Below are 14,092 nucleotides of genomic sequence, written 5' to 3' on the forward strand. Positions count from 1 at the left end.
ATATATATATATATATATATATATATATATATATATATATATATATATATACACACACACACACACACACACAATCAAATGAGAATACCTCTTTACGTGAGACCCTTTATAAATGGGCACTCAAGCTACTACTTAAGTGCACACAGATTAAATTGTTTTATCTCCGATATCATCTCAAAGTCAATGGTAAAATATATTGAGTTACAACAAATTCTATCACAAATTTAAAATTTTAAGATTTTGCACCAGATATGAAAAGATACGTACTATTCTTATCCAGCAACATTTAATTTCCATATACACCCCCTGCCTAAAAAATTGTGAGAGTAATTAAGTTGCGGGATAACATATCTCAATGATGTAGAATTTAAGTGATTTACTTTTTTCTCTAGCCTGAGATCCTCTCCCATTATAATTTTAAACCCGAATAATTACCGAACATTACGTCAACACTTAGACATTCGATCACGTACTGTTTTATGCCAGGGGCAAACCGTTGACATATATATAATTTTATTGAATGTTGACCTGAATAATATAAACTAATCACGTTCCAAGCCTCCAGATTTGCTTTTGTGGTTTAAAAGTAATAATCCAAAGGCTGTCAGCAAATTGAATCAGCAAAATATACAAAATAAAAAAATAAAAGTATTATTACTTGCTAAAAGGGATATTATAATGTGAAACGTCTGATTTGCAGCCACCAACCTTAAGAATTAAGATATAGGCACCAATAAAGCAGGCAGACCATTCAACATTTTGCCAATACCATACAAATGCATGAATCTTTTTATTTTTTTTTAAAGCAAAAATCGAAGATATATTCAATGAAAATAGACTACTGTAGCTAAAGTGTGAGCTAGCACATTAGAAATTTTAGCAACTAAAAGAATGCATGAACCTTAATTAATTGGTTACGTCAAAATTAAATTAAAAATGACATAGCATTTATGTAATTATTAGAATTTCTGTATGGGAAAAGTTTGATATTACGTTGTGGATAATTAAAAGTGCAGAATTGAGTATATTATTATAGATTTTAAGTGCATTGTTAGTTATTTCAGATGAAATAATATTTTAATTGCATAACAAAAATATAGGCAAGTTGTAGTTGGCAGCATTTCTATGCCTTGCAACACTACGATTTTATATTTATTTTGCTTTTAATATTTCCCTACCAAACTTCTTGGTTGTGAGGCTTAGAAAAGTTTGTAAGTCTTCGAAAATCATAAAATAAAATAAAATACAACAATGGAGTTTGCATTCAAGTTGGGTTCTTTCTTGTCCTGCCATTCTTTTTTTTTTTCTCTCTCTCTCACTTTGGATTTTTTTTTTATCTGGAGAACTTTTTAAAATTAAAATTAACATTTAAAAAAAAATTAATACTAAACATGTTTTATTTTTTTTGTCTTTTTCTTTTGCATCGTATATGACATATTTAAAGGTGTTGGAACATATGTTTTTGGATCCAATTTAATTTGGACAATGTTTATGCGTTCCAACTTGAAACTAGAAGTTTAGAATCCAAATAAAAGGAGAACACATGCATACACAAGTATTTTAATGTGAAAACATAGTATTAATACATTATTTTAGTTATTTAATAGAAAATATTTTTTTGATTTAATTCCATTTTTTGTCCTAGATTTATAGGTGATGATCTATTTTTAGTTTTTTTTTTTTTTTAAATTTCAAAAGATTCCCTTTTAATCATAGTATTACTGTGGCATGATATTTTTTTTATCCTTCATCAACAAAACAGTTTAAATTCTATAAAATACAAGAGCATTTAGGTCTTTAATTAGAATATTTTTTTTCAAAAAAGATAAAAATAAAAATATAACAGGCCAGGTCAACCCACTTTGTACAAAAAAGGTCAAAACGTCATTGTATTTAATGGCATTTCAACGATTTTGTTGAGGAGGACAAAAATTGATCATGTTGCAATAATACTAGAATCAAAGGGATGTTCTGAAAAGATGGACTAAAATGGATTGTCACATATAATTTTTTTTTTCTTTTTTACCTTGCAATGAAGGGGGACTGCTATATTTACATCAAGAATTTACATATGCTTATTAAGGCTGACCTTATCCCTGCAATTGAGGGATTGGCAATATGATGTGGCAAATGCCACATCATTTATTCTTTTTTTTTTTTATTTGATGTACAGGATTTGCAAATTTGCAAATCCTTGCTGCGGCAGCTTTTGTATTTTTTTTTTTGAATTTTTGATTTTTTATGTACTTTCTTTTATTATTATTATTTTTTTTATTTTAAGTGATGTGATGTTGGGTCCACTTTTTAAAATATATTCCGTATTAGGTTTGCAGGAATATAATGTAAATAATAAAGGATTTACAAATTGGGTGATATAGAGGTGGGACCCATCATTTACAAATGGAGAGATTTACAGGGATAAGGTAGCCTTAATAATGCAAATTAGACAGTGTCAGGATAAGAGTTCACACTCTGATACAGAAAGATGAAGTGGTTTTATTAATGATCAAAGTACAAATTAAAATAGAATACTGGCGGAGGCTCCTTGAACTTTTTTTTTTTTCGTTTGTATAATTTGACTAACAAGAGAAAAGCATGAAATAAAATGAGGGAAGAAAGAGAAGAAAAATATGAAAGAAGGAGAAGAAGTGGAACATAGTAGTCCATATCAAAAATGAAATTACGAAGAAGAAAAACATGATTTTTTTTTCTGGGTTAAATAGTAATATAGTATTACTTTGGTTTCTGCCTATTCCTATGCCGACATAAACCCAATGTATGTAGAAGGAATGAGCAAATTGAGTTTCTATTTGTGGTGGTAGAAACTTTTTTTCGATAATTATAATTTTTATTTTAAAATTTTTATTCACTAGTAGATAATATCTTTTGACCACCGGTAGAACTGCTAATGCGGACAGATAGAGCCCACCAAAGTCCGCCTTTGTAGCCGGACAGGCTAAAAAGCTGCCAAAATGCAGGCCTAAGGAGGGATAGCCCGCCCCGCCCTCCCTTAGGCCAGTGGCCAATGGGGATGGGCGGGGCTTGCCTGATTTTTTATTTTTATTTTTATAACTATGTACTAATTTATTAGCTTTGCACCTATAATCTATGCACCTTGAAATAAGCGGTTAAGAAGTGAAAAATAATGTTGTGAAAGTGGTTTTGATATAATATATAGAGTTAATTCCATTTTTGGTCCTAGATTTATAGGTGGCATTCCACTTTTAGTCCTCTTTTATCAAAACATCCACATTTGGTCCTAGTATTATTGTGGCATGACCATTTTTAGTCCTCCGTCAACAAAATTGTTGAAATGTCGTTAAATACAATGGTTTTTCAATCATTTTTATACAAAGTAAGTTGACCCCACTATATTTTTATGTTTATTTTTTTAAAAAAAATCTGTAATTGAAGACCGAAATGCCATTGTATTTAACGACATTTCAACAATTTTGTTAACGGAGGACCAAAAATAGTCATGCCACAATAATATTAGGACTAAATGTGGATGTTTTGATAAAAGCTAAGAGGACTAAAAGTGAAATGCCACCTATAAATCTAGGACCAAAAATGGAATTAACTCTAATATATAATAATAAAGAGAATAAAATGTGAATTTCCTATTTTACCCCTCAAATTTTAAATATTTTTAAAATTTTCTGTCAAATTTAACGGTCAGGGACCAAATTAAATGCGCCACTTCGTTCATAACTGAGGGACTAAACTCATATACGGTCATAACTCAGGGGCTAAGTCGTTACTTTGGGTATAACTCAGGGACCAAAGATGCAATTTTCCCTTAATATAATCAATTATAAAAATTATAAAAACATGGTCGATTATATCACTTTTATTCTTAACAATAATCAACATTCTTATGATATTCATCATTTAATTTTATATATATGTATATATCATCCTCCAAGATTCTTTCTGATCTTAGCGAGATCTACGCCATTGATCTGAAATGCCTTCTTGAGGACTTCATCCGGCACGGGCGGTTTGGAGGCGAAGGTGGCGAGAGAAGTGAGCTGGGCGCCGGGGTTTTGGCTACTCAACCCCGACAAGGCCAACGCTGGCTTCATGGTATCCATATTGAAAAGGAAATGGATTAAAGCCTTGGGGAACACGAAAGAATCTCCGGCCCTCAATTGTTGCGTAAATAGCCGATTTGAAGTGTCCACAAACCCCACCAAGAGTGCGCCCTTCAGCACGATTGTCACCTCCGATGCCCTGTATTTTATATTTTGTTTACATTCACAAAAATACCTGACTTGCTATAACTAGTTGACTTGATAACTATATAATGCTATAAGTTTAAGTCTCAGCGAGAATTGTTATTAGTCTTTTTTATTTGAACTTATCAAGTATAGGTAACCTAGACTGGTTTGCCTCTGTCGACTAGGGTCCCAATCGGCTGTGCTCATTTGCTTGCTAGAGTCACAATGGTTTATCCTATCCATATCCTCAAGTAGCGACAACGAGTTTCTCTCATCATAAAAAAAAGAGGAGAAAATGACACTTCCCCTGAATTATATACACTTATAACGCTTTTTCCCCTGAATTATTCATGTATCTACATTAACTCCCTCAATTATCTTAAAAGTGACGATTTTCTTGCCTTTCCTAGTAAATTGACATTTTTCCGCTTAAAAAAAGTATTTCATTTATTTTTCTTCTCCAACAAATTATTATTTATATATGAGAATCATGCGAAAAAATAGAAATTATTTACAAATATTATAATTATAATTTTAAGCTAATATTAGTAACATAATTAAGACTTAAACACAAATAATTTATGAATACTAATTATAATATTAATGTTACTAACATTAGTTTAGATTTATTATTATAATATTTATAAAATGGTCTCTCTCTTTTTCGAATTCATTTTGATTCTCCCATATAAGTAATAATTTGTTGGAGAAAATAAATAAATGAAATACTTATTTTTAAATGTAAAAAAAATCTATTTAACAAAGGATAGGACAGAAAAATCGTTTAAAATAATTGAGAAACTAATGTGAATACAGTAATAATTCATGGGGTGAAAACGTCATAAACATATAATTCAGAAAAAAAAAAAAGAATTTCATTTTTTTCTCATGCATGCCTTCCCGAAGTGACAGCGAGTTTCCTCATCATTAAATAAAAAATAAAATCAAAACTGACCTGGGATGCGTATGCGGCGGAACGAGGCCGCCGGGCGCCAAGTCGACACGAGCCAACGTTAATCCTTGAGTGTTGACGCCGGGCAAGACTGCGACATTGGTGGCCGTAACGTTGAAGCCGAATGTGTTCTTTGTGTTGCCAGGTTTGGCCAGAGTTGAAGTCGCAAAGTTTGAAGCCACAGCCAAATCTGGGTTGATGCATTCCACCCCATTAAGAAACAAGTTTTTGGTGTTTTTTGTGTCCGCCACACAGTAGTCTTGGAGTGGATCTGGGTCAGATTTTACTAGCTCCACAATAAAACTCAGGCATACAATGGCTTTGAACACAAAGGGTTTGATTCTCATTTTGCTCTGATATGATCTGATCTTGTGGGTAATATAATGCAAGAAAAGAAAAGGAAATTTTTGGGTTTTTTAGGAGATGAATGTTGAGGAAGAAATTAAAAGGATAGTGCATATATAGGGGGTGTAGAGTAGGTGAGAAGTATGGAAATTTTGTCCACTTTGGGAGAGAGATTGAGTAGCTTAAGAGCATTAGAAGAGAAAAATGGAAGCAAAACCCATGAATGTTTGTCTGATATTGACAATATATACTAGGCATTTTTTTTTTCTTTTGGATGAAGAAAATATCATTAAGAACGGAGTGGCTATATACTCGTACCGTATGCCAAGCAAGGAAACTACAAGTTCTTCTTCTCAATTTGTAACCAATAGAGTTAATGACCAAATGGTCCATCCACTATTGCAATTTTTATTTTTTATTTTTTGAAAAAAACCAACAGAGAGAATTTTATTAAATCAAACGTTAAATACAAACAAGAATAGAAAAAAACCAACTAGACGGACCAGTTTGTGAACAAGCCGCTCTAGCCAAAGCATGAGCACACTTATTCACTTATCTAGGGATGAACTTAAAGGACACTGCTTCAAAGTATTGTCGAAACTCCATACAGGCACTAATGACATAGCCTGCATAAGACAAATCAGGCCCAGAACCATTAAGCAAATAACAAACTGTCTAGCAATATGAGAGAATCGTGACTTTAGTATAACCTCTTTCCTTGACCCACGAAAGAGCTTCTTTAACAGCCACGCATAACTTCCGACAAATGAGCATCATTTAAACACCAAATCAGACCATTCCTAGCTGCCAAGAAATTATCTTCACTATCCATCACCACATACACAACCAAAGAAAGCTTGTTCAGCGTCAGAGAAAATTGTACCACTGCATCAACATAGACTTTAACCACATCAAATGGGACTTCAACCACAAATTGCGCAGATCGTAAGGGCTTGTCAATGGTAGGGGCAGGTGCCACCAAACGTTACCCGGCCTCCACGTTACATTGCACTTTATGCATAACATTAATAAAATTCCAGTCTTCATTGTTCCATATCACCTCGTTTCTCGCTCGCTAAATACATGCACCAACACAGGGTGACGATGAGTAACTTATTCATCTCATCACCCCGAGCTAAGCCATTAAGCAACCAACAGCAAAGTCATCCTCAACAGTAGGGAAGGGAGACATTCATCATCGCTTGCCACAGAAGGATAACTCAAACACAAACACACATCAAATGCTTTAGTGTTTCCCGCTGTTCATGACAAAGGGGACACGACGAGATTGGAGAGCAGCCAAAGCAGGGAGGACATGATGGATACAGCGCCATAAGAAGTTGTGTACTGAAGGAGGGATCTTCAATTTCCAAAGAAAACCCCAGGACTCGTTACCCGTATGACCTTGTATGCTAGAGAGAATACAGTTGTGTTGACTATGGTCCATAAATTAAAATAATGATCTTATTTCTTTTGCCCCATTTTGTTAGTATTATGGTCCAGTAATATTATTTTCTTTTGTCAAGTAACTTGTAACTCTATAACATCTACTTCGGTGGGACACTAAAAATAACTACGGACTTCTTTTTTTTATTTAAAGAAATATAAAAAATACTATTGTGGGGAGGGTTAAGAAGCGACCCGACCCATTTTAACACAGCCCAGAAGATATTTCTACTGGATAACGGCTTTCAGCCACTCAAGGCTTTCCCCTCGGAGCTATAAGCTGTTATTTGTTTTTCAAATTTCAATATACTCTCTATACTATACCTGAAGAAAGCTTGCGGAAATGGCTTCCACACCATATGCAGCCGCCTATAGCAGCCTTACATGCAAAAGCAGAGTGGTTTCCCTGATGGGTTTACCCGTTTTTCCATTGAAGGACCCAAGAATGAAACCAGGTCACTGCTTTCTTTCAACTCAGTTTCAATTTCGTTTTTCTTTTTCTCTGTAGATAATTTCTAGTTCTTGGAAGGTAATGATGCTTTTGGATAATTGCTAGTTCTTGGAAGGTAATGGTGTTTTAACACTACTATTTGAAAGATAATTGCTAGTTCTGGGAAGCTAATGAATAATGATGTTTTTGGATAAGGTAGAAAGGACTGATATTTGAAAGATTTTCTAAGATTTATGAGCATTTCCTTTGTTTTATATTGGAATTTATAGGTGTTGAATTGATTTATCCAATGATCTTATTTTTTGGTGACGAGGAAACTTCAGTCGCTACTTGAGGGTGTATACTGGGTAAATCCTGCTTGTAACCCTAGCCAGCAAAGGATTATAAGTAGGTAAATCAACATAGGTTCTTTATAGCTGACCGGCTCAAATCAAGAAGGCCAATAGGCTGCAGTGAACTTGTATAGTTGTGGTTACCAAATCAACAGCCTGACCAACTTGGCTAGGACTGTCCCTCTAATGATCTTCTTGATCATATGAAAGTAATACGACTTTATGTTTTTGCAATTGTCCCAACTCTTGAGTTATATTTGTTAGTGAATTCTATCATACATAGATACACCAATGGAATGGCATTGCTACTTTTTCATTTCATCCCTTGGTTTAATCTTTTGCAACCTTGTATTTGTTTACCAATCCTTGCACATTCAAATGGGGCTGTGGTTGAATATTACTCTTATAATGGTTTTGATCGAGACAAGGTGGTTTACTCTTTTCTGTGATCTACATACAGAAAATGGTTGCTCTCGCTCCTCCGGACTGCTTAGAGCTGGCACTTCCACAGTTTTTAAAAGTGGATCCTACTCAGCTTCAAAGAAATCAAAGACACTCTTTCCTCCAAGATGTAGTTTAGATTCAAGTGGGAGTAAAGATGAGTCCTCCAACAAAGATAAGGCAAGTTTGACATTCGCAACTTTGCGTTTTCTTGTGTGCTTGGGATCCTGCTTTCTAAAGTTCCTCTTGCCATTAGTTAAATGGGAATCTTTGGCTCTTCGTAAGAAATTGCGTATCTTTGTATATGAAACTATAATTGCAACTCATAATGCCTTTTGAAGCTTTTCTACAACTTGTTTCTTTATGAACTCTCAATGTGTTCTTAGTTATGTCAGTGATGTGATCATAATGCAGACACCTTTTGGATATACTAGAAAGGATGTTCTATTAATTGGACTTGGAGTCACGGTTGCCGGCTATGGCCTAAAAGGGGGACTGGAGGTACTGCGAAATATTGTTTTCACATTGAGAATATTTCTTTTTACGTGTTTCTTTCAACTCTATGAGTACTTCTTTTCTTCAAGATCTCTTATGGGAACACTTTAAGTACTTAAGAAAACTTAAACTTATACTATGCAGTTCTTCGGTGTTGATTCTTTACAAGCTGGAAATGTAGTTCAGCTCGTCCTGGTCTTGGGTCTAACGGTTGGATGGATTTCAACATACGTCTTCAGGGTTTCGAATAAGGAAATGACCTATGCTCAACAGTTAAGGGACTATGAGAGCAAAGTCATGGAGGTCTGTACACTTTAAATAACATACTCTATAATATAAGCTTTTGTTAGGAAAGCGCTTACCACTACGCCAAAAGTTATAGCCACCAATTGCTGGATTTGGCCCTTTACCGGCCTTCGCCTTCCAACTCCCCCGCTCTGATACCACTTGTTAGGATCAAGCGCTTACCACTACGCCAAAAGTTATAGCTTATAGCGAATGCGCAATTTTATTTTCTTATATACCGCCACCACATTTTCGAGAGGCAGGGTGCTGGACTTGGCTGGCCTCCGCCCAATAATCCCCCTAGCCACCAATTGCTGGATTTGGCCCTTTACCGGCCTCTGCCCAACAGCTTTGAAATAAAACGCTCACTAGTTAAAAGACTGAGTGCAAAATTATGGAGGTCTGGTCATTTCAAATAATAATATAAGTAAAATAAATTTTGTTTTCCATTTCTTCTTCATTCTATCTTCCATTGCTTGGAAAAACTTAAATGGAAGCATTTTTAATTGTATTTCCCACAATTTGCAGAAACGATTGGAAAGCTTAACAGAAGCGGAGCTACAAGCATTGCTTGAACAGGTTGAGGAAGAGAAGCAAAGTCTAGCTAAGGGTGATCAAGTCTAGTGGGCACTGTTTGCCATTTTCATCATTTCCTTAGCATCTAAAGCGCGTAATCTTCTGGAAAAGTTGGTGAAACAAATGCCTTGCTGAAAGTCGCTGATAGATGGCGAAGTATACTGTATATGGGAAATGAAAAGATTCCTCTTCAGTTGGGAGGCTATATGTTGTACAAATTTATTAGCAACTTACAAGATAAGAAGATCATGTTTAGAAATAGAATAGGATTGGTAGAATCATGAAAAATGTTTTAGAAAGAATGTAATAAATGCAATGGTTAATGTTTACATAAACAAATCTTTGTGGGCTTCAAATTCTAGCCTTTCCTATCTATTTACACAATTACACAGTTATGAACCTTCAGTAGAATCAATGGGGTTGCTCTTTGATTGTTCTGACAAGAAATTAGCCGGCAATTTGGGGAATCTGACTGTTCTTGCAGCAGGTGATTCCGTTGTTGATGATGATGATGATCCTGCACCAGGCCATTCGGGATTCTTTTTCTGCAGGTTTCTTGCAATTTCAACACACGCCCGATCAACCATTCCCAGAAAATCACTGATGATCACGAACAGTTGAAGCGGCTGCCATGTTTTATTGTTTGAAGCTCCTACTTGGTAGTAATCTGTTGTCCTCTTCACAAGCTCCATCACTCTTATTTCTTGCTCCCTTGCTCCCTTTATCTCTCCTTCGGCACTGTCAAGAAAATCTGTCATCTCTGTTGCAAATCCTCCTCGAGCAGCACCACATTGTGCCACGAGTTTCCTGATTTCAGATACTTGAGATGATAGCGTCAAACTTGTTTTAGAAAGGGCATCGTAATCTATTGCAGCAGCCTTTTTCACATTGGAGAACTCGGAACTCAGGCCACCAACGATAGGTAATCCAAGAATAATGTATTCTTTCTCTTGGTCGTAATCTGAGCTTGCAATGCTGCTGATTTGGCTACCGCTTCTGCTTAAACTGTGGTTACGAGTGAGCACACAACGTCTCCCCTCTGCCCTGATTACTTCCTGGACAACGAAGTGGAGCAATGTCGTTTTTCCATCAATACTCTTCACATCCGAGAGCTTCCTGAGAGCGGTGAGGTTAAACGCTTGAGCATCTCCTCTCGAGGTCCCTGCATTCATTCTGTTCCCGGCTTTCAGAATGGCCTCGAGTAGTTTCATGAAGAGTCTTTGGCCTCTAAGCTCATTGCTAGCCAGTTCCAGGGTCTGTAAAGACTCATTGAGTTGGAGGATCTCCGGGCCATAGTTTGATCGGAAAAGCATGGCGTTGAAACGAGTGAAGGCGGATGGGATGGCTTTTAGGATGTAGAAGAGGAAGGATTCAGCGTCGGCTAGCCTTGTCGGGTCTCCTGCAAAGTTAAGGATGTCTGATTCTTCCTCTCTAGTTGGGGAAACTCTGCAGAGCTTCTCCAGAGTTTCTGCACTTAAGCCTTGCCCCTCATTGAGTGCATCCATAATCTCTCTCCTGGGAACTCCAAGAGACTTGAGCACAATTGCTATGTTCTGTGATTTCCTGGTGTCAAGAATGAAGATCTGAGGGCTTGGCCCTGCTGATATCTCCCCTTTTTGACCTGAGGAACTTCTGTCTCTTTGAGGTGATTTCCGGTTTACAGCAACAGATCCAAATAGGGCTTCCATAAGATCTCCATCAAACCTGAATTGCAAATCAAATAGGGTTAGAATCCATTCATATATTCATCAATTCATTATGAGAGGAAAATGAAGAAAGCGTGAAGAATTCAAACATGTGCTCCGTCTCAACTAAAAGCCTAAGCTAATAGTTGGATTACACATATGCTTAATGGCTAGCTCTGATATCAAATTGAATCATGTCTAATATCAAATTGAATCATGTGCTTTAGCTCAAGTAAAAGTTCAAGCTGATAGTTAGATTACACATTTATGTTTATGTTTATATATTATATGAAGAATTAGAATTCTTACTTGAAGGAACCGCCTTCGATTTTCTTCCAAACCATGGAATGATCAGCATTAGCATTCACTTTATCCCAATGCAGAGGCTTCAATTTCACCTGTTCCTTTCCGTTTCCTGAAGTGCCTTGTTCCGATGAGGGCTTATCAGCTGGGATTCCTTTAGGCGGTAGCGGTGGAGGCGGCTTTTGACTTTTAAATGGCGCTGGCGGTGGAGGCGGCGGAGCACTCTTCTTTTCAACCGCCAGAAGAGGCGGCGGCGGCGGTGGAGGCCGAGCAGCACTAGGAATCGCCTGAACAGACAATGGCGGAGCTACCGGTGGCGGCGGAGGAGGCGGAGGAGGCGGAGGCGGAGGTGGAGGTGGAGCACTTGAAATTGCCTGAAGAGGCAATGGCGGCGGTGGAGGAGGAGGAGGAGATGGAGGCAAAGGCGGAGAACGCGATTCTCGTTGGATTAGAGAGTGTTGATTCTCCATTGTAGCAGAATTAGGTGCGATATTATTCCAAGCAGGATCGTGAGAGGTTGAAGATTTGCCTCTAAGCAGAGGAATTTCATGAATCGGCGTTCCAACACTTTTCTTCTTACTACTCCCTCTCCTAATCATCCTTTTCTCTTCCACTTTTTCGCCATTATTGCTGAAAACCTGCCGTTTGAAGCTCTCCTTCGCATCTCCACTCTCCAGTTTTCTCCAGTAAAGCACATCCAATCCTTCCTCATCAACAATCACTCCCTTCACCTTCCCTCCAAACCTCGAAAACTCGTCTCGATCACCTCCATCCCTACCTCCATTAGGGTAAGGATCAGCATAAGGATTAGTTACAGCAGTTCCACCGCCTCTCTCCTTCCTACTCCGCGAATACCTAACGAAAATTACGAAGAAAATCCCCGATAGCACCAGTACACCTGCCGCGGTAGCTCCGATCGCAGTTCCGACCGCCTTCCTCGTCGACGATGGCTGCGGAGACAGCAATGGCGGTGGAGGAGGAGGAGGAGACGGCGGCAGTAACGGCGGCGGCGACGGCGGTTGAACGGGTGTAGTTGGAGTAGTTGGAATAGGCGGCGGCCGGAGCGGAGGCAGGGCGAAGGGGTAGAAAGTCTGGATGTTTTGCGGCTGAGAGAAACAGAGAGGAATTGCAGAGAGAATTATGATGAGAAAGGAGAGAAGAGAATGAGAATGGAGATTCATTGATGGAGAGAATGTGGCAGCCATGGATGATGGAAGGTGTGAGAGTTAGAAGGTGAAGATGATGATGTTATGGGCATTGTTGGAATGGGTTTTGTTGTTTTGGTTTTGGACTTAGTTTTTTTTTTTAGGGGGGTTGGTTTGGTGTGTTGCTGACAGTTTCAGAGGAGAAATTGTTGATCGTTTCTGAACTCTGACATTCTCTCTTATGCTCCACCCATGGCTTCCCACCTCAAATTACGAAAACACCCCCACACCAACGCCTTTCTAACAAATTCCTTTGACTTTGACCCGAATTGTTTAGCAACTTCACCAAGTCAACCCCTTTGTTTTCAGTATTGGATTACAAAGTCTGTATCAAATACTAAAGGGGGTTATTTTCATAGAATTTTAAAGACTTTTATGGACTTTAAAAGTTTGGAAGTATTCAATTCAAACTTTTAGAGAGTATTTAAAAGTCATGCGGTATTCGATCAAGATTTTTAAAGAGTTTTTTAAAAGTCATGTGGTATTCAATTAAAACTTTTAAAGAATCTTTAAAAGTCATGTGGTATTCAAAAAGTTATGAATTTGTAAGGACTTTTTAATTTTAGAACTTCTATAAACTTTTATATACTTTTCCTTCTCAAATATAAATAGTTGAAATCCAACCCCCAACTCCAAGATTTCAAAATTTTCTTTCTACCGGAAGGTTTTTTTTTTCTCTCTCTCTATTTAAACTCTATTTTTTTCTCCTTATTTAAAATTTTAAACTTTATAAACCTTATACCTAAATTCAATAAATTATTTTTTCTTCATTATCCTATATTTTCTACATACCTAAACTCTACCAATTTGTTCTCTCTCCTAAACTTTACAATCTTCCTCTAAAAATTCGAAATAATATTATTTTTATTTCATTGTTGCCTGTATATTTTGATTTTTTTTCTATGAACTTTTTATCCCTGACTTCTAAACCTTTTCTCCTAAATATATGAACAGAGTAAATTTTTTTTATCTATCACCGTCAACTTTTACTATATGTTTCATAATATTCATATCTTTATTCGTAATATATATATATATATATATATATATTTAACAACATGCTATTACGAATAGTGAACTATTGTTCGCAATAGCAATTTGAGGCTACAAAAAGAAGCACCTTGTTGTTGTTAGCAGTCACATATTGTTATTGCAAATAATAGTTCTTTGCTTGATACCTAGCAGTATATCAAATGTAATTTATATATATATATATATTTTTTTTATTTTATGCAACTAGTAATTATATTTTTTTAAAATATTAATTTCTCAAGAAAAAGTAATTATATTTTTAAATATTTTATTTGAACAATTCTATAACTATAAATTTTAGTGTTTAATATTGTTATGAATTGC

At 36.3% G+C, this 14,092-nt stretch overlaps 3 protein-coding genes across 3 annotated transcripts; 1 reads left to right on the forward strand and 2 right to left on the reverse strand.

Annotated features, from left to right (window-relative positions):
* Window positions 1–3,792: 3,792 nt before the first annotated feature.
* LOC116004485 (germin-like protein subfamily 1 member 1) lies at window positions 3,793–5,622 on the reverse strand. Its single transcript, XM_031244550.1, has 2 exons — window positions 5,176–5,622; window positions 3,793–4,233 (listed from the first exon to the last, which is right to left on the reverse strand). The coding sequence occupies exons 1-2, from the start codon at window positions 5,517–5,519 to the stop codon at window positions 3,915–3,917; spliced, it is 663 nt and encodes a 220-aa protein (XP_031100410.1). The 5' UTR covers window positions 5,520–5,622; the 3' UTR covers window positions 3,793–3,914.
* Window positions 5,623–7,229: 1,607 nt separating this feature from the next.
* On the forward strand, window positions 7,230–9,894 carry LOC116004486. Its single transcript, XM_031244551.1, has 5 exons — window positions 7,230–7,418; window positions 8,207–8,367; window positions 8,602–8,688; window positions 8,827–8,985; window positions 9,496–9,894. The coding sequence occupies exons 1-5, from the start codon at window positions 7,307–7,309 to the stop codon at window positions 9,589–9,591; spliced, it is 615 nt and encodes a 204-aa protein (XP_031100411.1). The 5' UTR covers window positions 7,230–7,306; the 3' UTR covers window positions 9,592–9,894.
* Window positions 9,832–12,998, reverse strand: LOC116004484 (formin-like protein 4). The gene is made up of 2 exons (XM_031244549.1): window positions 11,538–12,998; window positions 9,832–11,247 (listed from the first exon to the last, which is right to left on the reverse strand). Exons 1-2 carry the CDS (start codon window positions 12,734–12,736, stop codon window positions 9,936–9,938), a joined length of 2,511 nt encoding a protein of 836 aa, XP_031100409.1. The 5' UTR covers window positions 12,737–12,998; the 3' UTR covers window positions 9,832–9,935.
* Between the last annotated feature and the right edge of the window lie 1,094 nt (window positions 12,999–14,092).

This window comes from Ipomoea triloba, chromosome 14 (genome assembly GCF_003576645.1).
Source record: "Ipomoea triloba cultivar NCNSP0323 chromosome 14, ASM357664v1".
NCBI lineage: Eukaryota > Viridiplantae > Streptophyta > Magnoliopsida > Solanales > Convolvulaceae > Ipomoea > Ipomoea triloba.